The 27,485-nt window shown below is 35.8% G+C and overlaps 1 protein-coding gene across 2 annotated transcripts in view; it reads right to left on the reverse strand.

The window, feature by feature from the left end:
• The window catches only part of eif2b3 (eukaryotic translation initiation factor 2B, subunit 3 gamma), a 40,655-nt gene extending 34,769 nt beyond the window's left edge, over positions 1–5,886 (reverse strand). Inside the window, exons 1-4 of one of the 2 annotated variants that reach the window (XM_058751580.1) lie at positions 5,571–5,886; positions 5,399–5,491; positions 5,162–5,318; positions 1,340–1,497 (exon numbers count right to left, since the gene is read on the reverse strand). In XM_058751580.1, coding sequence (XP_058607563.1) covers positions 1,340–1,497; positions 5,162–5,309 — 306 coding nt within the window. In that variant the 5' untranslated portion in view covers positions 5,310–5,318; positions 5,399–5,491; positions 5,571–5,886. The remainder of the gene's footprint in view (positions 1–1,339; positions 1,498–5,161; positions 5,319–5,398; positions 5,492–5,570) is intronic. The other variant, XM_058751571.1, reaches the window with a different exon arrangement.
• Between the last annotated feature and the right edge of the window lie 21,599 nt (positions 5,887–27,485).

The following is a 27,485-nucleotide window of genomic DNA, read 5'->3' on the forward strand; positions in this document are numbered from 1 at the left end:
CAGGCTTTTACACGCTTCTGGGCACACACTCATGCTTACATGGACGTGCATGCTCATGCTGTTATTATGTTTCTTCCATTTAGTCACCATGCTATGGTTAACTCTGAGCACAATGATTTACAGTGACACAAATTCATCACATCGTGTTGCTAACTCTTTTATGACCCTCCTCCATCATTGAGCACTCCTTACATGTTAAATCAGTTGCTACGTCATTACTGGCTACAAAACAGACCGCAAATATTATTTAGGCAGTTTTATGAAACCGTGAAATGCTGAAATTCATCATTAGACAATATTTTCATCACATTCAAAAATGGCATTTGTGTGTTCAAAAAGCTGAAATAAAGTATAAATTGTGATTACAACAAAGCACAAATTAGCCTTCCAGAACTTTAACACTCGCTGTTCTGGGATGGTAGAATAATCTTTCAAAATCTCTGAACAGCCCTCAAAATCTTCAATTCCTTTTGCCAAAAAACTTCAACATCCACAATGCCCTTTTGATTCTGGTGCCATCTGTCTGTTGAGTTGACTGTCCATGAGTGGGAATACAAAAATATGGAAGTTTGATCCGATTCTGTATTGTTAAAAAAAATTATAAACTGAGATATATGGGTGCACAGAGATTTACGTATACTACAGAAGTTGGTTGAAAATTGAAAAAAAAAACTTATCCTTTAAATGTGGTTTCTCCTAAAACAAACAAAAAAAATAATGTTTCATTGTTTCTTTGTCGCACCTACATGTCTGCATTAGCCTCACAGTGTCCATGATTTTGCCAAGAAAAACATTTTCCTGGATCACCATCTTGTTCATTCCTACCAACCAATCAGATTAGAGTAAGGGACTTTAATATAATTTCCCTCTCATTTTAGGCAGTTTATAGTTAGTGTTGTGGTTAAGGATATTTTCTTTGAGAGGAATGTTGTTTCAGGACCAACAAAAGATTTTGATCCTATTACTTAGCAAAATCAGTCACAATTCTGGAATTTTGTATTGAAGCATTCAAGTTACTGTACTGCTACTAATATGTAAGCATTTTTTAAGTATTAGAGGCACAAATCCCATGCTTTTTGTTGTAACAACAATTGGATATGTAAATATTCTATTTTATAATATTATTAATATAAAAGCATGTCAAATCATCTAGTTTTAAACGTCAAATGTGCATCTCCTCCCTCCCCCATTAAAAATAGTAAGAGGTCTTAGCCTTCTTGACCATCCAAATATTAACAATTCTGGCCTTTTTGGCGTCCTGGTTTTTGGAAATTGCCAAATGTCAATGAAAGAAATGTTACAACTCAGTGTTATCCTATGATATTGACACTTGACGCACCTTGATCTTTTGCTGTATGTGTCGAAGGGCATCTGCGGTGCCCATGTCAGTTTCCTCCTGAATACATACAATATCCAACCTCATCTTCACATCCGTCTTCAGGCGCTGATCGGTGCTCAGGGCCTTCTGAACCTCTTTAGTGGTTATGATAATCACCTCTGGAAAAAGAACGTAATGATAACACTCAGATGAATCAAGGATTTAACCGAAAGCAAAATACCTTGTGCTCACCGAGAAAGCATTTATTTGATCAAAAATATTTAAATTGCAAAACATTTCTATATACAATATATATTTCATATATATATATATATATATATATATATATATATATATATATTTTTTTTTTTTTTTTTTTTTTAAATGTGTAATGTTATTTATTCCTGTGATGGCAAAGCTGAATTCTTAGCAGTCATTGAGGAAACATTTCTTGTGGAAACTGTTTTTTTTTTCAGGATTCTTTGATTAATAGAAACTAAATACAGAGGATTATTATTTGAAACAGAAATCTTTAGTAACATTATAAATGTCTTTACTGTCACTTTTAATCAATTTAATGCATCCTTGCTGAATTAAATCGTACTATCCCAAAAAATTTGAATGGAAAATTATAAAATTATGCAAGTGATAGCAGATTAGATAGGATTTGTTTTTGTGGGAAAAGAGGAGATGGTTTTGTTTCACTACACCATTGGTTAAGCACAGCACGCACTTTACCTGTGATACCTCAGACTAGTAAAAAACATATTAGACAAAACACCTTCAATTGAGTCTTTGTGAACTATTTGTCCTATGCCCAATGAGAGAAACTTTCAGCCAACTGGAAGAAGTTTGTCCCAGAATTCTGCTTTACTGCGTAAATATTTTCTAACGAAGCAGCTTACTTACCATAGTTTGTGCTGACTTGTAAAAGCTAATTGCAGGGTCTTGCTGGCTGGCACTCTGGCTGTTAACAGGACAGACTGTGCCACACATAAAGGTGCATACTGTACTGCTGGGCAGGCAAAGGGCCATACCCACAAACTCCACACCAGCTGGATCGCATGGTTAGTCAATACAGCTAGGTGTGAACAATAAACATTTAATTATCATGAAGGCATTAAACACAAATACTCAAAAAGGTACACGTCCCCTACTGGCTCTCAAATGTGGTAAAGCAATGAAGTGAACACAGAACTCTAAGTTAACGGTTTGGATTTCTTTCCACAAAATATTATTTTAATTTTTTTAAGGTATGTGTTTTCCTGTATTTTTAGCATGAAATTCTATAAATACAAATATATGTAGCCTAGGATTAGGACTGACACGTAAAATGAAGCAGAATAAGTTATCGATGTAATAATTCAAACATAAAATGTTAATAAATCCATTTTTAAATGTACTAAGAAATTTAAAATGGTTTATTTTCATTTCATTTGTTTTAAAATGTAGATTAAAAAATAATAAAATAGTCTATTGATTTGACCATTTAAACTGTTATTTATTTCCATTTTAATGTCAGAATAAAATTAATAAAACGCAATTAACTTACCTTATTCCTTTCTAGCACTAGTAAATTGCATATTGCTCCATGCTATGCTGGCCCAAAACAGTTTTTAAGGGTGGGCCTGCTGAAGGTCTCCTATTTCTAAGCTATGTGGAGGAAAGCTGGCCTAAAACATAAGGCACTCTGCCATTTATCCTCAAGTACGAGACTGCAGTTGATTTATTACAGAGTTGAAATGATCCAACATTAGTTGTCTGGGGTGCATTTGACTCTGTGTAATTGCATCTTGGTTTTATTACATTTGTCTTTTACCAGTCTAGTCTGTCAACTAGGCAATACATCCACCTCTACAATTTGAATGTATAAATTTAGGACACTTAGTCATCCCTCATCTTTATTTATATATACCATTGATGTACAGCCACATAAAGCATAATGTGCTGTCAAAATACGAAAACAGCTAAATCTAGTTGGTTTTATCCAGCTCCTGTTCTCTGACAAAAAGAGTCTTGACACTAAAACCAAGAAGCAACATAAGTGCTGGTCTGTGCGGGTGGCTTTAACATGGAAACCATGGCATTAGAGTACGTCAATTGTAAAAACGGCCCTACCTTTCCTATTTAGGAAATAAGGACTTTATTAGTTCAATTTAAGCAGCCTGAGCAAATTATTACCACCTAACACAGCTTAAATGTGTTGTAAGCAATTTCAGCAGTTTCGTTAACTTCCACCGCACACACCAACTCTTCCCAAACCCACCCCGAAGTCATGTCACCTAAACCCATGTCAGCAAGTGATTCACAGACAGAGAGTTTCTGATTGGCTATAAAAGCATGAGTCTGGCCTCAACTGTTCTGCCAGAAAGAAAGGTTTCTCGGGACACCTATTTCAGTGATTTCTGTCTAACTGTTACTGCATCAATTCTTTTCCTCATCATCTTGATTTAACTATGGTAAACATGGAAGCATACAAGTATATTATAGGAAGCAGGCAATTATTTAACAATATACCAGTCATAATTATTAATGTAAAAATGATTTAAAAAAACGTTTCATTTGCTTAACACCTTTCCAACAAGAAAAGCAGCTTAAAGTGCTTTACAATTTTTACAAAAGCATTCCAATAAGCACATAAAACCAGGTAAAATACCATACTATAAAATAAGATTATAAAATCCACTTTATAATGATAATAAAAGAATATATTAAAAATATATACATGAAATCCATAAGAAAAATGGAAATTAAATAATAAAATGTAATAATTGTTTTTTAATCAAATTAAATAAAAATATTAAAACTACTGCAGAAGACCCGTGTTATTTTAGTATCATTGAGATACTATTATAGTTTTAATTAAGATTTTGAATCAGTTCATTTTAGTTCAAGTTTTAGAAATTGTGGTGTGTGTGTTTGTCTTTTTTTGTAATATTTATATATCTGTATAGTTTTTTTATTAATCTTTATTTAAATTTTAGTTTTAGTTAAATACATCAAGTACAAACTGAATTAAAATTAGAAATGTTTATATATTTATTAGTGCTGTCAAATGATTAATCGCAATTAATCGCATCCAAAATAAAAGCTTTTGTTTACATATGTATGTGTACTGTGTGTATATTTATTATGTATATATAAATACACACATATGCATGTATATATTTAAAAAAAAATGTTATTAATATAAATTATATAAATATAGACATGTAAATATATTCAAAATATATACTGTATGTGAATGTATTCATGTATACATAAATATACACAACACATTATGCAAACAAAAACTATTTTGGATGCGATTAATCGTTTGACAGCACTAATATTCATACATTATTTTTATACACTGTTTATACATTTATACATACACGTGTCACAAAAGTGTCACTAGAAGTAAAATATACATTAACAAAAAATTATAATAATTAAATGATATATATATATATTTTCTTTTTTTCCTATATTTTTCCTGTGGTTTATCTTCTATGGTTTATTATAATAACCGTGAAATAAACACTTCAAAAACTGAACTAGCAGATATGTATGCCACTGAATTGCATTTTGCATTTTTACTTAAATTAAACCATTTTTTGTCCTCTAAACAGGAAAAGCCAACTTCTACTCCCCTTTGGCAAACATTAAAAAAAAAAAAGACCAAAACACTGAGCAACATTAGGAACAGCCATCAAACAAACTTCGTAATAAACAAAAAACAGAAATGAAATAAGTCTACCCATATATCTATATCAGAATATACTAACACTAAACATCTGAAAACAAAAACACTTTTCTCACGCTTTTAATGAACTTTGTTTTCTGATACAACAGTATGTTTACCTTCAAAGCCCACTCTCTCCAGCAGGTTGAGGGGGTACCAGATGAGGGGTCTGTTGCCCACAGGTAGCAGAGGTTTGGGGGTGTTATAGGTGAGATCCATCATCCTGGAGCCTCCACCTGCTGCCATCAGCACAGCCTGCAGCTCCATCCCTAACACCTGCAGGTCAAAAACAACACATTCAGTCTAACTACAACAGCTCTCACAACAAAACCTCGTACAAGACTGACAGACAGAACCTTATGTTGAATATTCCTTGACTCAACATGCTTTTCAAAACATTACTCCCGGCAGGACCCTTATTTCATCATCTGCACGTCAACTGAGACGCACTGCAAAACATAACCGCTTCTGACGCTATTATTTATTAACGTTTAAACATGTTTAGAAACACACAAACACTCGGCTTACCTGTATTGCTAGTCCAAATGTTTATGATTGGTAAAATATTGAGTCCGTGCACGTGAAAATCTGCAGCACTGTAGCAGACGCTCATGTGGATCAGTCTGTCACTAGACTCGCTATTGTCAAACACTTACTGCTAAAACTAAGAGAATCTACTTAAACACAAAGAATAGGAATAACTAAAAAATCCTCGGAATATTTTATCTGTAGTAGTCTACAATAACTGACCAGATATTTCGAGATAATGACATAAGACCGCTGCTTGTAAATGGGTCGTACGGAAATCATGACCAATAACCTTGGTTCCGCACAGAACATCAGTTCCCCCCTAACTGACACAGAATGAGAAAGCGTCACTTCAATTTTTCTTTTATTTATTTCTTTTAATTATTGTTATATATAAATATCCTATATATTATAAATGTGCGAATTTACAAACGGATTTATATAATAATGGATTTTTTATTGTATAGCCTGCAACAGTAAACAGCATTAGGTTTTTTTGTTTTTGTATAGTTTTTTTTGTAGCTAAATGTAAAAGCAAAAATCCATCTAGAAGAAAATATTTTTGTAACATATGATACTGATAGATAGATAAATCAACCATATTTTCCCACTTTTTGTTTGAGTTTATGCATTGGCTGTTTTTATTCTTTCATTTTCGCATTTTGTTTGCATAATTTGTAAACATAATTTTTGGTCATTATTAATTTACTTTTTTTTTTTATGTGCATATCAGAGGAGTTTGAGAAGGGGCTGTAAAATGTTTTTATGTTTAAAATAATATGAATATGACATGCTAAGTAGTCTACTGAAACTTAAAAATATGGTTTGTAACAATACAACAGCCAATAATTTTACACATAATTAAATATATCTTTACTATAGCTCACATTACATTGACCAATTCATTTTTCAGTGGCATAGCATCCAACATCTCTTAAAAATATAATACCCACAATAAATTACTGCAATGTGGTATTACTCACCTCTGTCATCAAGAAATAAATGACATAAACTGACAGAAAATACTGAATGTTTCTCAAAGTGATTGAATGTCCAATATTAATATATTATGGTTTTAGACCAGCAACAACTGTAGCTAGTAAATTTTGGCAGAATAGTGATACAAGTTTGTAATAGATTTTTCCTTCCCACGTCAACAGCTCTCCCTTTTTCTAGAGTTCACTTGGAACCTAAGTGTATTAAAAATACGTCCAGTTTCACAGTCAAAATTTAAAGTCTTCTCTCAAGCCCAGTTCCCTCCACCCATATCCCCTCAGTCAACAGGCATGGCCCAAACCCCAATTCACAGACCTCCGATGTAACAGCAAATTGAACTCTGGGAATGTGGCTTAGCTTTGTTTTCTCTGGACAGGAGATGAGCTTCATTGGTCGCTGCCTGCAGAAGAAACATTGGAATAACAGGGCAGGCTGCCTCCATAAGAAAAAAAGCAGAAAGAAAAGTTAAAGCAAAGGAAATATTGATGTTAAAGCTTGAACTGTTTGTGTGCTGAATTCACACCTCTGCTATGTTTCCTAACACCGACTGTTTGTGATTCACACTCTCCAAAAACTTTGGCCACCTTATCTTTTCTTCTTTAGTAAAGTGAAGCAACATTTTTAAAGGATAACCAAAGAAATCTCATATGGATTACATGACCCAAGTTTAACATCTGGTGTACTGCCTGAGCGGACCGCTGCAATTTCTGTGGGGTCATGTTAAATGATCACAAACAGAGAGCAAAAACAAGCATTCTCATTTACATTTTTATGTCCAGCTAAGCAAGCAAATCTGCTTTTCGTTTGGTCTGCGTGAGGGAAATGATGCTAAATGTTGGTGATGTGCATCATTGAAACTAAATTGGTTAAAACAGATGTGCATACAAATTAACCCCATACATTCAAACATTCTGCTGAAACATGTTCACATGTTGTTCTATGGAATCAGTAAAGCATTAAAGGGGTCATATGATGCGATTTACATTTTTCCTTTTCTTTAGTGTGTTATGTATAGCTGTTTATGCATGTATAAGATCTGCAGAGTTACAAAGCTCAAAGTCTCCCACAAGAGGATTTATACTATCTAAAAGAGAAGGCTGATCCAGACCGGGCTAAAATGCCTCATTAAAACACGCCCCCACATGTCTACGTCACAATGTGGAAATATTTGCATAATGCCGCCTAAATGTTCATGCAAAGAAAGAAGGCGTGGTTTCAGTAACCGCAGTAGTGTTGATGCAGCCATGTCAGGGAGACGCTGTGTGTTTCTATGCGAAAGCAAAAACACTTTATTTGGCCTTCCGAAAGTAGATGCAGTTAGGAATCATTAAGACTACTTAACAGAACAGCACAACCCAAATGTTTGAATTTGTGCAATGCATTTTATGGACGACAGTTTTGTGAACCCAGTACAAGGCTGGCTGTGCAAAGGCTATTTCTAAAATAAAAATAGATCAATTCCAACTTTGCTCTGACAATCTGGCACTTATTCTGAATCAGCGACTGTAAGTATGTTTTGTTAATAGTTTAAGTATTTGCTATTGACTTGTGTCGTGTGTGTGTGTGTGTGTGTGTGTGTGAGAGAGAGACAGGGTCACACATCACAGTGGAGTCAGCTTTCTTATTCGCGGCTTGTGTACTGCAAATACATACGAGCATCATCACTGTGTCTGTCACACGACTCTGTTGCTTGAACTGATGGTAAAACTAACGACATTATTAACTGCCTTTACATTTATTTTGAAAGCTGAAGCTTGCGATTATGGTATGGGGCGTTACATTTCCGACACGCGCTTGTGGTGTTCGGCCAATCACAATGCACTGGGTCAGCTGGCCAATCATAGCAGACTGCGCTTGTCGGAAGGAGGGGCTTTGTTGAAAACGACACATTTGAGAGAAGCGGGGCATAGAGGAACTACAATAATGTACAGTACTTGAAAAATAATGTTTTTTGAACATTAAAGCATGTCAATATATTCTGTTACACCAAATACACAAAATAATGATCTTTAAAATAGCATCATATGACCCCTTTGAATGGCTTATTACTGTTATTAAACGGCAGCAATAATGTGAAGAAGAAGAAATAAAACAATTAAAAGTTGGTTATACTTAACAAACATCTTTATATTAGTCATAAAAATGCAATATTGGTCAACCTCAAACTATTAAATACATGCAGATTAAAGTTAAAACGTCAGATTTTTTTTTCAGATTCGACCGTTACTTCTCACAAATTTCAAAGTCAAGGTCAAGGGGTCCTTTTTAACATCCATGCAATCTGGCAACCATCATCTCTGAAATCCAGCCATAAGAGTTTTAATGTTCTGTTCTAATACCTCTGATTCATCTTTATTTACAAGCTGTTCACTACATACAGATGGCAATATTTTTGTCATTACAGCAGCGGGCTCTGGTTCAAGAAAAGACGGTAATAAAAGTCAGTCCGGGTCATTGACACTTCTCTAGTGATTATCTGCTCTTTTACAGCACTAACCTGTGACCATGACAAACTCTGGAGGGCTTAAGACTAAAGGCAGACATGATTGTGCTAATGATGGCATGGAGGGATGGGGCACAGAGAGGAAATGTGGCACAGGTGTTGCATTATGGAACACAGTCCTTGATGAGTGATATTTGAGATGAACATGAACAAGAACTTTCATAAAACCTTTAAAATGCAATCTAATCCGAAATAAACTCAGTAACATGCATATGATTAAGACTATTTTAAAAAGTTCAAATAGTAGCTTAAATATATATATCAAATTATATCCAATATATATCAAATTACAAAACATGCCTATATAGATAGATAGATAGATAGATAGATAGATAGATAGATAGATAGATAGATAGATAGATAGATAGATAGATAAATATTATACTAAATATAGATAGAAATATTCATATGAATAGTGTGTGTATATATATATATATAAACAGAATATATACAGTGTATACATACAGTATATACAGTGTGTGTGTATGCATATATATATATATATATATATATATATATATATATATATATATATATATATATATAAAACAGTAAATATACACACATGATTCCAATATTCCGTGGCAAAAATGCATCAAATAAAACTGGATGTCTTGTTGATTAAATTATTTCAATATGCATTCAGGCGTAAAATTGTAAAATTTGTGACAAATCCTCTGAGCCTTATGTTATCAAGATAACTGATCCTGACAATTTGCCATCGGAGCAGTCAACATAAAGACTTCCAGCACAGGATAATGAGTCCAGATAGATAGAACCAAAGCAGAGTCATAAGGCTACCACAGACTTGAAGCTCTGCCTTGATTTCCTCTGATTTCCTATTCCTGGCCATCGCAGCTCTTGTAAATCATTCTCAATTCCCTTAAACAAGCCAGTTGGATTAGGTTGGTTTAGATCATAAACATTTGCAGGGCCAGACCACCCAGGGAGTGAGACTCAGGCCTGACCGCTGCCTCGCTGCGAGCCACGGCCAGGCCGAAAGCACAACACGCTCAGTGTGGTTTGTGTTTGCGGCACTTCCTGGACAGAGTGAGAGCGACTGAGAGAGAGAGAGAGTGAGAGAGAGGGCCCCATCTGCCATGGAAACAAAAACACCCCCAACTTATTCACGGTCAGCCACCGATAGACTGTGACATAGATAAACACACTGGGCTCCACGGGCTCCATACTCCTCTGTCCTGCGCATCTCAGAAAGCCCTTTTTCATTCACTGCTCCTGTGGAAAAAAAGAAATCTGCCATTCACAAGGCTTTACAGCATGGCTTCACAGACATAATAATGCATGTGGAAACAGAAAAGGATTCTTGTTATGACAAGTGAAGGAACAGAAAAACATTTTGTGTTGTTTACTTGAGAGATTAAGGATTACTATGCTGTGGTCTCAAGTATGGTGTCCAAGTGAAGCATTGCTCCGCTCAAAGTATTGGGTTAAAAGACCTGAGGAATTAGCCTAGAGTTTGACAGAGTCTGGGCACATGGTTTTCATTAATGCACAATTGGACTCTGCTGTAGCAGGTCTCCCAGTGAGTGCTAGTTGACATGGAGGTTGAACTGTGAGAATACACATTCACAGTCCCATTAGCAACTGATAATGGTGCATAAATCACGACCACACAACCGTTCGGTTAGTTTCACGCCGAACTGCAGCACTGTCTAGTGGTGAAGGTATTTATGGTTGCTCGTTTGTAAATGACGATGAGCAAAAAGACTAATAGGTCCAAATGGTGTTGATGTGTTTGTGAAATTATAAATCCAGGATTTTTCATTTTACAACAACTTATGTAAATAAATGAAAAATATCAATCAAAAAAAAAAAGGGTTCTCAGAAAAGCTCTTTGGGAAATGGCTGCAAAACCTTCAGAACTTTTATTTGAAATGCAAAAATGTGTTTTATTATATTATTATTTCTTTATTGTTGATTACTGTTGTTTGTGTTTTTATGTTTCACATAGCAGCTGCAAAAAGGAATAAGAAACCATTTTAAAAGGGATGACCTAATCTTTCATTGTCGGGAGCTTTTTAGTGTTGCCTGAAGATATCAACAAAGCTTTTTAAAAACATTACTAAATTCTAGATGTTTTGATCACAACAGTGCAATACTCACATATTTTACAATGTCCGATGGTGATAACAAGAGCTGGAAATGAATGGGTAGTGCTTTATATGGCAGCTGTTGGAATGGAAGTCCTACTTTGCGATTAAATGAGCCAGTCTGGTTTTTGAAAGATGCAACACCTCTTGAAACACAATGTTTTCAAACTGTTCTGGAGTGTTTACGAAGCCCCGCACATGACATTCATGGAAAAAAAAATAATGAAATACTGTGGCAACGATTTTGTTCCTATGTCTTATTCAATTGTTCCATTGTTTTAGTAAAATCACGGCCATGATTTATATAAAATGAGAGAACAAATTAGTACAACGTGAGGGAGAGATTTAATGTGTTGAATTTGTGGGAACAAACACTTAACAAAGATATCAATTTTTTCCCACATGTCATGTGCAGTGGTCAGCTGTAGTCTTTCACCTTTAAAGCATGCATAGGTGTAGGCCTATATGTATGTGTATTGCTTAAATAATGGAAAATGGCACCAAGTTAACGTTTTTTAAGAGTCATTGGAGATGGATTCTTCAGTCATCATTTTATTAAAAATCTGATTTTTAAATAATAATAATCTTTTTAGTGTCTTCAAATATAGGCTGCATTTATCAGTGTAAGGATTGACAGGTGTGATCTCAATCTCTCCAGTTCATACAACTGCTTTACATGCAGTCTTCTAGTAGCTATTTGAGTCGAGAGAAAGAATAATAGCTGATGCCGATCCCCTCATGCGGAATCGCCACAGAAGGCTGCTTGGTTTGAAAGTGATTTCTCTATGAGCTATGCTTCATTCATTTGCTATTTACAGTAGATAATGGGCCTTTTTTGCCAGCAAAATTTCACAAATGTCGCCGCACTTTAAACTGAGGGGATCAGCTCCTGTGGAAGACAGTGGATCTGGATCTAAACATCCCAGAAAATATGGTTGTGAGTCTTGCAAATATTCAAGCATGAGTGTAAAAACCGTACTCCAGCATTTAAAATGGTTTTGGAGTTATTTGTTGAATTGAGGAAATTAGTCCAGTAGCCCTTTATAGTGGTAATATTGCTCTTAAAGGACTTCATTAATGCTGGTATCACATGCTGAAAGACTGTGCTCCCCAGAGAGTTGTAATTTGTGATAACTGCACTGACAGTCATCATTAACTCACTGGCTTTAAACACAGGATTTGCAGGGTGACACTTCATAAAACCCTTCAGATTCCTTGTAAAGCTTGTGTAGACCATTCTCCACTCTGACACATGTCCGGCTCTAGGGTGGCAGAGGTAAGACACATCCCAGTGTTCCCGAGCTATAGGCCAGTCTGGAGGGCCGCTCCCTTCCGGAGCTGGGGCCCCTTCAAATGCCAGGCTCCCTGTGCTAGGTGAGTGTCTGTGGCAGGGTTTTGACTGTTTTACATGCTGTCTGGGCTTGGTTTGCCTCATATACTTGGTTAATGATTGCCATAACTCCTAATTGTGGCCAGCGTCCAGGCAGAAAGTCACGGGCCAGCCCTGGATAATGAAAGGGAGGAGGGCATAGGGAGAAATGGAGGAAAAAAGCTAAATTTAAGACACAGATTATGGGTACTTAATCTTAAGATTAATGGTGTGAATAATAAAAATTTGAATAATGTTATGAGTTTTACTTTTGTAAAGACTAATTGTGCTGTAATCAATTTCTGTAATGATTCCCATCACCCCCATTTTTCCGTTGTTTGTGGCTGTTTATTTGGAAAGAATTAATGAAATGTTTTTGGTGGAAAGAACAAGCTATGGAATTAACATCACACAGCATATTCATACAGGCCTCCTATACAATATAATATTATCAGATTCAGATCTATAGCTATAATATACACATATGAACTATCATATACTGTATTATTAAAATTGATATAAGTAATATTAACTGCAATTTTTTTTTTAAATTCTAGAACTTTCATTATATTAGATTGTTTTACTATATTCATAATAATTAATTCTAATAAATATATTTAAACAAATTCTGTGGTCCCCTTGTAATTGCTGAGGCCCCATAGTGGGTCCTGGCTCCCTCGTTGAGAATGGTTTACATGCATGGTTTTTTGTTAAATTCATTCACTTAATTATTATTGTTATTATTGTTTGTTTGTTTTTAATTTGGTTGTCTTTAATTAAAAAAATTTTTTTTTATAATAAATGATGAAAGTTCTCTTTATTTTTAATGTTTCAATATTACAGTATCATGTCTTCTGTCTTTTTGTTGTCTCAAAACTTCACATGAATCTTCATGAGGCAAAAACTCTCATCCTTTATTTTACATTATACTGTACTTTTGTTGGGAAGGTTACTTTGGAAATGTAATAGGTTACAGATTACAAATGACCCTATTTAAAATGTAATAAGTAGTGTAACTATTTCAATTACTTTATTAAAGTAATGTAACTGATTACTTTTTGATTACTTTTCTAAATTGATCTTGTAATTTATACCGTAATTTTACGGTGAGTAATTAATTACAGAATTTTCATTTTTGGGTGAACTAAACCTTTAACAATTTCATAAGTAACTGCAATTTAATTCAACTTTTTTTTTTCTCCTCAGTAACTGTAACAGATTACAGTTAATTTTTTTTTTTTATAATTAAGTTACATGTAACTAGTTACTGCCCAACACTGACATTATGTACTTAATTAATACAAAAGAGAATTTTTACTTTTTTGAACGTTATTTACTTGATCTAAAAATCATCCTTTCCTGCACACATCAGTCCGTCTGGTTCCTGTGATCTCTGTGTGTGTCTGCTTTGCCTGTGTCCACCCCAAACCCATCGGTCTGTGAGGTCTGTGACCACACATGCTCCCCACGCCGCTTCAAACATCCCCGCTGTCTCCAGCGCTGTGCCCACACTATCTCTCTGCACGTGGGGAGCCTGCCTCCAGGCACCAAACACCGGGACTTTCTTGAGAAAAATGAGCGTTATATATCTCGCAGTGGCTCATTACGGTTGGGGAATTTTCTGTTAATTATGATCGAGGCACATCTAAGCGGTGTTTAATCACTATTTTATGGCCAACTTGTCATAGTTGAGGCATCCTGTGATATCTTCCTCCCACAGTGGCTGATGAAGCAGTCGCTGTTCATTGGTGGTTGACTCACGTCTATGTGAAATTGTGCCCGTTTTATCCAGCTGGACTCGGCCCATCTTTTAGACCGAGCTAAATCTGGAAGAAAAAAGAAAGCTTTGAGTAGATTTATAAAGGTTTGATTTATCCATGGATGACAAGACAGGGAATAGCTTGCAGATTGCACGCCAAACACAACGGACTTAATACTAGTATGGTTTTGTGATGAATTTTCGATGTGTGCTTTGAGTTTTGTTGTATCAATAGAGCATCTTTCACCTGCCTGGATAATACTCTAATGTGTCTGTAATGAATTACTCAACATGCTTGGATCTGAACGTAGAAGATGAATGAGGAAGACACTGTGTAATGATGACAGGTATAATGATGCCCCTCATTGACAATAATTATAGATTTGCCGTTCTGTATTTTTGAATGTCTAGTGCCTCTGGGCAAAACGCTGGTATTTTGTCCCGAACACACTGAAGGGCTTTTGATTCTCTCTCGTCGTAATTAGACCGATGAGTGTCAGACAAGTCCTCTGTGTCTCATTGTGGTTTGATGGAGATTTCTTCTGCGGGCACTGTGAGCGAACTGTCAGACTCAGACACCCAGCTGGCTGTCCTGAGAAATTTACTTGGCGGCCTCTGGGCTGATATCTGGCAGCATCTCCTTCATTCTCAGAGAATTCCTCATTCTCCTTGCAGCGGCTGCCAGGCTCGGAACGCTGTCGGAAACGCTGCGGCTTTGGCTGAGCGCTGTGTGAGGTCCACCTTCACTGTGCGAGCAGTCTGCTGGCAGAACAAATATGGGTGGGACTTCTTGCCACACACACACATGCACACAAATGCACACATCCCACACGCACACACACAGAGGCTTTCTCAAATCACACTTTAGGATTTCATTTACTAGGCTAATGAGGCCAGGGCTCTGACTGAGTCACAGCTAAACTGTCATGCTCTGCTGTGAACCAAACACTCTTCTTCCTATTTCTGTAGAACATGTTCAACCCTTCTTTTGGTTATGGATTATGCATTTTAGAGGTTACATTCAGGCTAATGTTTGAACTTAAATCAAATCTGACCAAAAAAATAAAAATAAAATTAATTTCTTAAGGCATGTTCCCTAATTTATTGTCAGTAACTGGTCATTTAGATTTCTATTTATCAGACATTTATTGCATTCCTTGGGAATCAAACATGTGACTTTGCAGTTAGCACCAAGCTCTATTGTTTGAGCTATAGGAAGAGATATTTTAGTTGTATTCCCAATAAAAAAGTCTTTGTAATCTTTAGTCAAAATATAACTTGCTCTTCCTTTCATATTATTATTATTATTATTATTATTATTATTATTATTATTATTATTATTATTATTATTATTATTATTATTATTATTATTATTATTATTACTACTACTACTACTGTTATTAAAAACACGCTTTCCTCTGAAATTACTTTCTGAAATTAAATTCCTCTGATGACATCACTCAGGCTATAATAACGCAGGCTATAATGTTGTCGATTAGCCAAATACCTAATGTTTATTCATTTCTGGCTCTATTCTGCAAGGTAACAGCCACTTTTCACAGTCCAATCAATTCTAATACATCACTGTACATTATCTATCTATCTATCTATCTATCTATCTATCTATCTATCTATCTATCTATCTATCTATCTATCTATCTATCTATCTATCTATCTATCTATCTATCTATCTATCTATCTATCTATCTATCTATCTGTCTGTCTGTCTGTCTGTCTGTCTGTCTGTCTGTCTGTCTGTCTGTCTGTCTGTCGTTTATTTTTGATTAGTCGATTAATTCAACAATTATTTTCCCAATAAATCTATTGTTTTCTGATTAGTCAGGTCCTTTGGTTAACTTCTTCTTCTTCTTCTTTTTTTTTTTAATAAAAATATTTTATAAATAATAATAATAATAATAAAAAACTTATACCAAAATTACCAACATAAACAAAGTTCAAGATTTTGGGGATGAAGTCTCATTTTCATTCTCACTTTGTAAAGCATCCACACAAATGGATATCACTGACTACACTGACACATTGTTCTGGGGTGCGTTTCCCAAAAGCATCAGCTAACTATGATTGCAAGTTGCATTGTTGGTAATGATGGAACTTGGGACCAGTTGCTTTTGGGAAACGCACCTCTGGCCAGGAGTACTGGGGCATGAGCTCCAGTGAAATACAATAGTACCATAGTACTGATAAATCCTTGTATTTCCATGTGATTAACATACTCCGACCTGAGAATCGTTTATTTATTACAGTTTTTCTCAGTCGCTTTGGTGCATTTCTCAGATCAGAAATGAAATTCTCGAAACTACTTGTTCAACCTCCACATCATCTAGTCACTTGTGCACATCATAAAAGCAGTTTCTCATTCTTTTGAACAAGTTGCGATTGCTTTGGTACATTTATGCAATTGATTATGTACATTTGTCTGCGGTTTCCTACATTTTCAGTTACTATTGTCATGTTGCTCAAAATGTATTATATAGTTCTCTGTGCTATAGTCTTACCCTCCAAAACCTCAAGTCATTAGTTCATCGTATAAGTCATTACATGCAAAATGGTTGAACAAGTTGTCATAATATGTCAAGCATATTTCTATACATTTCCATTAGACTTTTTTTTTCTAAATCTGTCCTGAACTGGTAAATTGCTCCCAGGTGAATCTTGACTTTCTCTAACGAAGGCGCATCTCATGAACCATCAACTGGCAAGTATATATATAGCCGGAGCACAACACAATGTTACAATGCCTGACAATTGAAGTACAAGAAATTGGACGGGGTCAACAGCCAGAGAGAAGAAGAGGAAGAGGAAGAGGAGTGAGGCTGCGTGGCGGAGGAGTTGGGAGGCAAAACAGAGGAAGAGGCAGAAGAGGCCGAGGACATATGCGTGTTCCTGATGAGATAAGAGCCACACTTGTAGACCACGTTCTCAATCATGGGCTTACAATGGCCGAGGCTGGTCGAAGGGTGCAGCCAAATGTTGGGAGAACAACTGTGTCCTCAATCATTCAGACCTTTCGTCAACAGAACAGGTATGTAATCTAACAATAGGCACTGTACTGTAATACTGTATACTTTCTGTAGTGCTTCATACAATATTACAGTATTCCACTTGCATTTTACAATATACAGTAAGTATACTTTAAACAGTGACATTTTATCTTACTCAATTTTGTGTTTTCATTACTATATTTTTTCCACATAGGACTGCAAGACAACTTCACAGGGGTGGCAGAGGGCCTCTTTTCACACCTGAACAGGAGGAGGCTATTTGCACCATGGTTGTAGAAAACAATGCCATAAGACTAAGGGAGATAAAGAGTGCCATTATAGAGGACAACAACATCTTTGAAAACATCCAAACAGTCAGCATCTCAACCATTGACAGGGTGCTGAAAAGACACCAAATGAATATGAAGCAGCTGTACACTGTTCCATTTGAAAGAAATGGTGAAAGAGTGAAGGAACTGCACTACCAGTATGTACAGGTAAAACATGTATGAGCATGCAGCAACTGTACCTCACAGTAAACAGTACAACATCATATAGTGATATACAGTACAGTAAGTGTGACCTTTACACATTTGCTATGGCTGTAGAAAAGATGCAATATGTGCTGTCTACATTTGATGTAACTGTATCTTGGTCAAAATGAAAATGCGCATAATTCATAAAACTCATTTTGTGTCTTCTGGATATAGCGTATAATGGAACTGGAAGCAAGTGAACCACCGCACAGCTTCATCTACATGGATGAGGCTGGCTTCAACCTAACGAAATGCAGAAGGCGTGGTCGAAATATCATCGGCCACAGAGCTACAGTTGATGTGCCAGGCCAACGGGGCGGGAACATAACCATGGGTGCTGCTATCTCTGAGAATGGTGTGCTAACACATATTCCCATTATTGGGCCATACAGTACACTCTCTTTTAGACACTCTCTACAGGGATCTCATCCCTGAACAAGAGAGGGGTCAGATTGGAGATGACCTGCCAAAGTACGTGATAGTTTGGGACAATGTCAGTTTTCATCGCTCCAACATCATCAAGAGAAGATATTCATTGTGATGTGGATGAGAATTTGTGGCCCAACAGACAGGAACGTCAGGAGGTGTAGGAAGACTGCACTGTAATTCCTACAGCACTGCATGTACAGTTTTCCCTAAGGAGATTGTCCCATGTTCACATTTCTACTTTTTTTGTTTGTTTCTTTGTGCTATGTAGTGCTGTCTTTTCCTTTCTGTATCGCAATGACATGGTCTGTCAACAAATTACAGTACAAACAGTAAAAGCGTAAATGTGAATCTTGTCCAGTCTCTTTCAATCAATATCCTACATACAGTAATGTGTACGTTTGAAATGGATATATGGCATACATGAAAAGTGCAGCATTCTGCATTTCAATACAGTAACTGTCATTCAAACAGTTGCAATAGTTTACATCAGAACATCCCTCCAGAGTACACTGTTATATTGACAACATGACTAAGCAATTTGACTGTCTTGTCCGTACACAATGACACAAGGACTTGTCATTCTGATGGCACTGACATGTTCATTGACACAGATATTTATTTTTGAGAGATGAACTAAGTATTTTGAGCAAGAGACTGGCTTTTGCAGGTAATCCATGGTGTTTTGCTATTTGTACGAGTTGTTTTGAGAAATGCACTTACTGTTTTGCAAATAGTAAGGATGATTCGAGAAATGCACCAAAGCGACTGAGAAAAACTGTAATTTATTTAAAAAAAATTATATTTCAGCAATCAAGTTACAAGTCGTGCGTTTTCTCTAAGGTGATTAGAATCAGAACTAGTGATGCCAAATGCGCAAATGAATCATTTTTTGGATCTAATCGGTCAAACAGCTTTGCAAAAAGGTCCAATTAAGTTTGATTCATTCAGATAGTTCACTCATTGAATTGTTTGCAGTGGTTTCTCACACTGACATAGTAAAAGGATATTTTATAATGACGAAGCTCTTTATTGCTTGTGCAGCTTATAAACAACTGGTAAAGACAATTTTTTAGGAATTTATATGCAAAACAGTATTACAAAGAGTATCAAAATATGGACACACTTTTTTAATGGGGGGCTTGTTGTGACCCAGTACTGATGAAAGGTTAGAAACAAATGTCTCCGTTCTGTTGGCCATACCCTGAAATGCATCATATTATGGTAAAATGAATTACGAATGAGGTTTCATGTCAGCAAAATAGTGCTATACCAAAGTGCAATGCAGTCCATGAACTTACATTTGAACCCATGTTTCACTGCAGATCTCTTTATTATACATGAGGAGCTCAGATGCAAAAGCCTCTAAGTACGTCTGGCTACTATGCATAGGTTTCTATGTAAGTACTGGTACTTCTGAATGGGTTGAGGCTGGGATTTAGCGCATTTGAAGTGAACGTACTTGATGAACATAGCCTATACTATGTGTGGAGAGCATTCACTCAGTATCGTTATCTCATTTTTGACCAAGATGGCTTTTAGAGGCTTTTGCGTTGGAACTCTTCACATATACCTGGGCAAATATTAGATTCAGAGTCTATTTTTATGAGACTTCTTCAGTGTAAACGTACAGGGTGATGTTTGAAAAGCATCTCAGGATGATGCGCATCTTAAAATAATCATACCTAAACTGTAGTAAAGCCACCCAAGCAATGTTTTCATGTTTTCACTGTGGTCGTTCACCTTCATGTTTATTATTGTGTTCAGGTGCAGTTCGATGTCCCCGGAAGACTATCTGAGATGGAACCATTTAAGTTTCTGTTGAAATAAATGTTTACAGCATTCCAAACATTTTGTGTGAGAGACAGTATGTGTGGTCCTGTCGGCACCTAGTGAGAGGTGATGTCTTGTAAAGGTGTGTTTCTGTGCGCCTGCTTGTTTTACCTGTGTGTGTGGTTACGCGTGTGTATTTGGGAGAGAGAGAACTATGTCTGAGTCTATGTGTGTGGGAGGATGTCTGCACATGTGTGAGTCCCATAACTTTTTAACCAAAGTTTACACACACACACACACACACACACACATGCAATTAAAAAAGGGGGACAAAACATATGTTTTAGCACTTAGCCTACTGTACAATTGTGCACACTTACATTCTTTTATTGTAAATGTTCAATTTTACAAGAAAGAAAGAAAGTGAAAGAAAAAAAACTGAAGAATCGCATACATACTGCTTATTCATTGAGAACCTTCTTATGTTTAATTTTAGTAAGAATACATTTTCAACATTGTGGCTATTTATTTATATAAACAGATTGCTTGCATGTATGGAAAAGTAAGAAGGTTCCACTGAGACCGTAAAAGCAACACCATAAAATGTGTGGAAGCAATTGTGTGAATTAGGAGACTTTTATTATACAAAAAAAAGAAAAAGAAAAATTGCCAAGTTCCAATGAAGCATCTTGTACAACTCTGCTTCTGTAGCGATTTTGATGATTTTCTGTTTGCACAGCGCCACTTGGTGGTCCGTTTGCGTATTTCATGGGAAGTAAACAGGTTGTGATTTCCACCAGGTTCAAGCCAAGGGTCTTGCTCGCACAGGGGCCGAGGGTCCTGAGGCCCGGAGAGGGGGGTCCGGGGATGAGAATTCCTGCTTGCTATGGCTGGTAGCAGCTTCCGCTCACTCTGGGAAATCGGTTGAACTGGAGCCATCCTGTGAATCCCCACGCGGAAATAAATCATTCTTAACTAGCCCCCTCACACACCATACTGCGGCACAGAATCAGGCATGTGTTTCAGCCCTCTTGTTGTGTGTGAATGTGCACATATGTGTCGGATCTGTGAGTGTAGGTGTGTGTACGCAGCTGGATCTGTCTTTTATTCCACTCCCTGGAATAATGTTCCTCTCCTACGCATGGGGTGCTTTACGCTGTCTCTGAATAAAGACTCTGTACAAATGATAGCCTACTGTATATCTTACAATTTCTACCCCATACTGTCTTTTTCCATCTGTCTTGGGCTTAAAAGAAGGTATAGCGCACCATACTTATAAATAACACATGCATGATAGTGGTGAGGACACATTTAGTAGCTTTCATAAGCATGTGGCCATTCACAAAGTTCCTACAGAGTAGTATTTAAAAGTCATTCAGTCAATGACAAACACACACATGGAAACATGTAGGGTGTTACATGACTTTAAGATGGTAAGATTTTATAATTAATGTACCTAACATGAAGTTAGCATCCAGTTAAAAGGGATACTTCATCCAAAATGAAGACTATTTACTCACCCTCACGTCTTTCCAAATCTGCTTGACTTTCTTCTGCCGAAGTTTTAGTTATAATTGACTTTCATTGTTTGGAGAAAAAAAGCAGTGAGACATTTCTTAAAACATTTTCTTTAATGTTCCACAGAGGAAAGAAAGTCAAAGGTGTGGATCGAAAATGATGACAGAATTTTCATTTTTAAGTAAACTATCCATTTAATATTTTACCTAATTATGATCTTATTATCTGTTTAAACAACAGCATCCTGTCATAGTCCAAAATGAATGACGAACTGTGTAATTTTTTGTGTTATTTCTATTTGTGTCATTAAACATAATTGCAAAAAGTAATGTTGTAAAACAGATTTCCTTATAGTTGTCTCTGTATATTATGCTTAGAAAATATTTTAATATCAAAAAACTTGAACCTGATGCAACGGAGTCAGACTTGGCATTGCAGCATTGCAGGCCACTGTATGTCCTTCCCTGCCTTGCTCTGTTTCTCTCTCTCTCTCTCTCTCTTTCTTGAATGGACGCATGGGAATGAGACAAGAGCAGGGTGCAGTGGGTTTGCTTGGCAGCTGGCATGCCAACAGCACTCCCATCACCTCGTTGACTTAAAGCCAGTGGGAGTGACACAAAGACCACCCCAATGCAGTGTATCAGCCCCCGTGCCATGCTCACCAACACACTGGACTAGAGAATAATACAAACCAAAAGGATGAAACGTTTCTTCAGTGCCAAATTAGCATATTAAAATGATTTCTGATGGAACATGTGACACTTAAGACTGGAGTAATTAAAATTACATTTGAAAATGTTTTGAAATAGAAAACAACTTACAATTTAAAGTTTTAATATTTTACACTATTTCGGTTTTATTGTTTGTTTGTTTTTGTTTTTGATCTATAATGCTGCTTTGGTGAGCATTAGACACTTTTTAAAAAAAAATAAAAAAATAAATAAAACCTTAAAAAATATTACCAGTGTGTATATATGATTGTAAAATAATACATAATACATCAAATAATATATATGCGTGTCAAATTAATACTTTATGTGTGTAATTCATTGAGCATCCATGTAATAAGTAATACAATGAGCAGTTAATTTGTCATTATTGTTACATAAACTATGATTAAGTGATCAGGACCTTGTATTATCCTGTTAATTTTACAATAATGATTTTGAACATTTTCTGGCATAAGTACATGGAAATGGAGAGAAAAAAAAAACAGAAAAAAACACTAAACTGAAATTACTGATATAGATACAGGTCATGTGGAATGGAAATAATTTATTATAACAGTAAAAAGCATGAGCTTTGGGATGAGCATTTATTCTGACCACAGTTTTTTAATGAGTGAAATAGTGATCATATTACCTTTTATAATTATATATTAGTTGATTAGTTGCTTCAGATTTCTTTGATAAGCGTACAGATCCAAATACTTTTATTTTAATATTTGCTCAGTTGAGAAATGCCAAGTTTTAGGCAGTATAAACACCAGAGTAAAGTCTGTAAAATATATTATTTGCTTTAACTGACCACATTTACGATTCACAAATCGTTCCCAAGAGAGAGATAGGCGGTATCATATATGCCTGTTACTGTCCACCTAGGACTGTGCTTATATTTTTGTACAAGTTAAATATACTTTTTGTGGTTTACTAAATGGTTCCTGAAAATCAAATGAATCATGACCAGTTTCCCTTTTCAAACTGGCGCAACAGATAGAGCTTTTGCTGATTACACTCAGACTGAAGGCTGTCATTAGTGGAAATGGTCAACCAATCAATGGCTCAAATGTGGTCAGTTGAGGAAGGTGGATTTGCTCAGATTGAGTGAAGCGGCCGGGACTTTCCAGACCTGACCGTACACTGCACTTTCCAGACCTGACCATATCTTTGGCTTATTAAACGTAATTTTATACAGAATTAAACATTTTTAAAGTTATTTTGCTGTAATTGCACAACCTGGTCGCTCACATAAGGCCACACATTATTGTGTGTTTTAAAATATGTGAACAGTTTTTATTTGACAGTGACAAGTAACAGTGATTGCTTTTCCTTATGTGTATGCATATGCATGTATGTGTCTCTGTGTGTGTGTGTGTGTGTGTGTGTGTATAGCCTATTATAAACTGAATTTATTTTGGTTCATGGGTTCTGTTGACACTAAAGCAGCTTTGAAGCTCCTTTTCCATTCAGTATATCAATACATCTGTCTGGTTTCACATCAATGAACACTTGTTTCGAAGTCCAGCAACTTCTCCATTTGTTGCATTGACTCCTGATTAATGATTGCCCTCTGGTGGGAGACTCAGGTGATGCCTCTAAAGCTCCACTCATATGGTGTTATTGTCTTTCTCTGAATATTACTTGAGCTCTTGGTCTGTGTGGTCTGTGAACTGTACTTTGTTAGTCGACCTTGTAAAGCTGGTAAAGTGACCTAGGGTTTTGGACATTTTAACTTTTGGTTACTATTATTATAATTTTCATCCAGGATCCAGGGAAATACTGCATATATATATATATATATATACACTGTAAAAGTGATAAGTTGACTTAACTTAAAAAATTGAGAAAATCCGTTGCCTTAAGATGATTAAGTAAATAAAAATTAAAAAAAAAAAGTTAAGTGAACTTGACAATTCACTTAACTTATTTTTTTTTTAATTATCATTTACTTAAAAATTTTAAGGCAACAGGTTTGCTCAATTTTTTTAAGTTAAGTCAACTTATCACTTTTACAGTGTATATATATATATATATATATATATATATAGAGAGAGAGAGAGAGAGAGAGAGAGAGAGAGATTCTTATATTTACTATATATTATGTTATAGATATAAGATAGATAGATATATTCTTATATTTAATATACTCTATATATTTATTTTTCTTTTAAATTATTTATTAATTTATATTGATTTTAACTGTGACTTTGATGCACAACCTAGCCAACAGAAGTGTGAAGTTTTCCCTGCAGCCTTGTTTGAATGATTCCACCAAAATATGTTTTAACTTATTAAACTATTATTAAAATAAATAATTTATACACAAATATTACCGTTCAAAAGTTTGGGGTCTGTAAGATTTTTTTCATGTTTTTGAAGGAAGTCTCTTATGCTCACCAGGGCTGGATTTATTTGATTAAAAAAATATCATAAAAACAGTTATATTTGAAATATTATTACAACGGTTTTCTATTTTAAAATGTGATTTATTCTTGTGATGGCAAAGCAAAGCTGAATTTTCTGTAGCCGTTACGCCAGACTTCAGAGTCACATGATCCTTCAGAACTCATTCTAATATGCTGATTTGGTGCTCAAGAAGCATTTCTTATTATTATCATTGCTGAAAACAGTTGTGCTGCTTAATATTTCTCAGGAAATTGTGGGCATTTTTGAGGATTCTTTGCTGAATAGAAAGTTAAATAGAACAGCATTTATTTGAAATAGAAATCTTTTGTAACATTATAAAATTCTTTACTGAAACTTTAGAAAAATGTAATGCATCCTCCCTGAATAAAAGTGTTAATTAAAAAAATTAAAAAAAACTTACTAACCCCAAACTTTTGAATAGTAAATCTCTGATTTCTTTGATATCTCTTATGCTCCACTCATTATAATGTAGTTAGGGCCGGAGCATAGTGGAACAACCTGTTAAGAATGCGTCCTTTGCCTAATTACAACTCAGCCCTTCCGTCCCCTCCAGTCCTCTCCTCAAGAGTGGGCCCTCCAGGTCCTGTGGCCCCTCCCCCCCACCCAAACCTCAGCTGCCCCACCTCCTCCTCCCTCTCACCCTCATGCTCTTTTCTCCTGGTTGCCTGGGCAATGCCTAACAAAGCCATCATTTCACCAATTTCCACAGAAACAGGTGCTGGCACAATGGCTGCTTCCTTCTGCACTGAAAGAGAAGGTTAGTGAGGTTCATGGGAACTCGGGCGGACAATCTCAGGGCTGTCCAAGTGTCGTCCTTAGGCTCTGACATAAAAGAAGGCTAATTTGTTGTCGCTGTTTTCCCAGGAGGGGGGGAAAGGAGGGGGGACACATTTTAGGGAGAAACAGACCCTGTGATATCAATCTCAGAGTAGCCGAGAGCTCTTTTTCTGATGTAATTGACGTCCAGTGTTTTGCCTATGTGAAATGACACGTTTTATGTGTGTGGTTGTACGACAAAAAAAGCCAGGACAAAAGCAGAAGCGATGTCATTGCTATCAGATGTGTCTTTGGCTATTTGATGCTGGTATTCACCTGATATTGCACACTATTCCTGGTCCTTTCTGGCTGCCTTCCTCACTCCTCAGAACTAAAATCCAGGGATTGGGTGCTGGCAGCAAAGTAAGTCTGGATTTTTGGGGAAGGGGAGGTTCCCTTTTGAATGGTCCAAAATGATGTTTTGTGTAAACACAAACTGTGTAAGACAATGTCACTGATATAAATGCTTATTTTTTCTATTTTTTTTTTTTCAGCAGTAGAAACTATAGGCCCTTAGAATGTTAAACCTCTTTTGCAATACAAATATTTAAAGTAATTACATTAAAAGTATTATATTATAAAACTTTGTTTGTTTTATAAACATTAATGTTGCTGAAAAATGTATGTGTAGGAAATTAATCAAATTTAGTTTTGTGCTACATCATTTGCATGTGCAATAAGCGTTTCATTTTGAAATTCAGACACAGCTAAATCTCTTCTGATCATTTATGGTATTTGAGGAGTTCAGGCTGATTAATCAGTGTCTATTGAGAAGGTCTTGTTTACCTCTATTAGTGATGTTGTTTCCCCCCACATCAGGCTCCAAAGCACTGCCTCCTATGGTTCAATTTGGGGGCCACCAATGCACAAAGTAAAACACTCTACAAAAGAGTATAATAAAACATGCCACAGAACAGAAACAGGGGATAGAAAGAGAGAGACTGCAGGAGAGAGAGAGAGAGAGAGAGAGAGAGAAGAGGGGGGGACTGAGCGAGCGAATGAGAGAGAGAGACACTTGTAAACCTGTCCGAAAGCATTCTGATAAACAGTGGAAGAATGCAGGCTTATTTGAGTCTCATCTAGAATGTCTTTGTCAGAAAACTACACACCTTTAAAGACAGACAGGCGCACACACACACACACACACACACACACATGTCTGGTTTGCTATCCTTGTGGGGACTCTCCATAGGTGTAATGCTTTTTCTACTGTACAGACCGTATATTCTATTGCCCTACACCAACACTACACCTAAACCTACCCCTTACAGGAAACTTTCTGCATTTTTAGATTTTCAAAAAACTTCATTCTGTGTGATTTATTAGCTTGTTTACCCGTGGGGACCTCAATTTAGGTCCCCATCGTGACACGAGTCCCCATGAGTCTGTGTGTATTCAGGTTTAAGTCCCCACCTGAAAAAAAAACAAACAGGCACACACACACACACACACACACACACACACACACAAACAAGCAAAAGGCAAACAGGTACATTAGGATAAAGTGCAAGCTGGAAAAAAACCCCAACCAGAACAAAATAAATAAATAAACAAACAAACAAACAAACAAATAAATAAATAACAAAGTAAACAAAAAGTAATGTGTGAAAACTTTGTTTGTTTATTTGTTTAATTATTTTTTAATATATTACAAATTTTAGTATTAAATATTAACTTATTTTATTTAATATATTTGCCAAGGCAACATTTCTATTTTTTATTTATTTAAATATATTTTAATTGTAATTACGTTTATTTTACCTTAATTATTATTATTATTATTATTAGTAGTAGTAGTAGTAGTAGTAGTAGTAGTAGTAGTGGTAGTATAATTATTATTAATTATTATTACATATTTTAATCGTTTCAGTTACTTTAATCATTATTGATAGCTACTTTTGTATTTGATTGAAGTAAGTCATAATTGCTGAAATTACAAATTTATTATCTCCAAATGTAA

Source organism: Onychostoma macrolepis, chromosome 02, assembly GCF_012432095.1.
Source record: "Onychostoma macrolepis isolate SWU-2019 chromosome 02, ASM1243209v1, whole genome shotgun sequence".
Classification (NCBI taxonomy): Eukaryota; Metazoa; Chordata; class Actinopteri; order Cypriniformes; family Cyprinidae; genus Onychostoma; species Onychostoma macrolepis.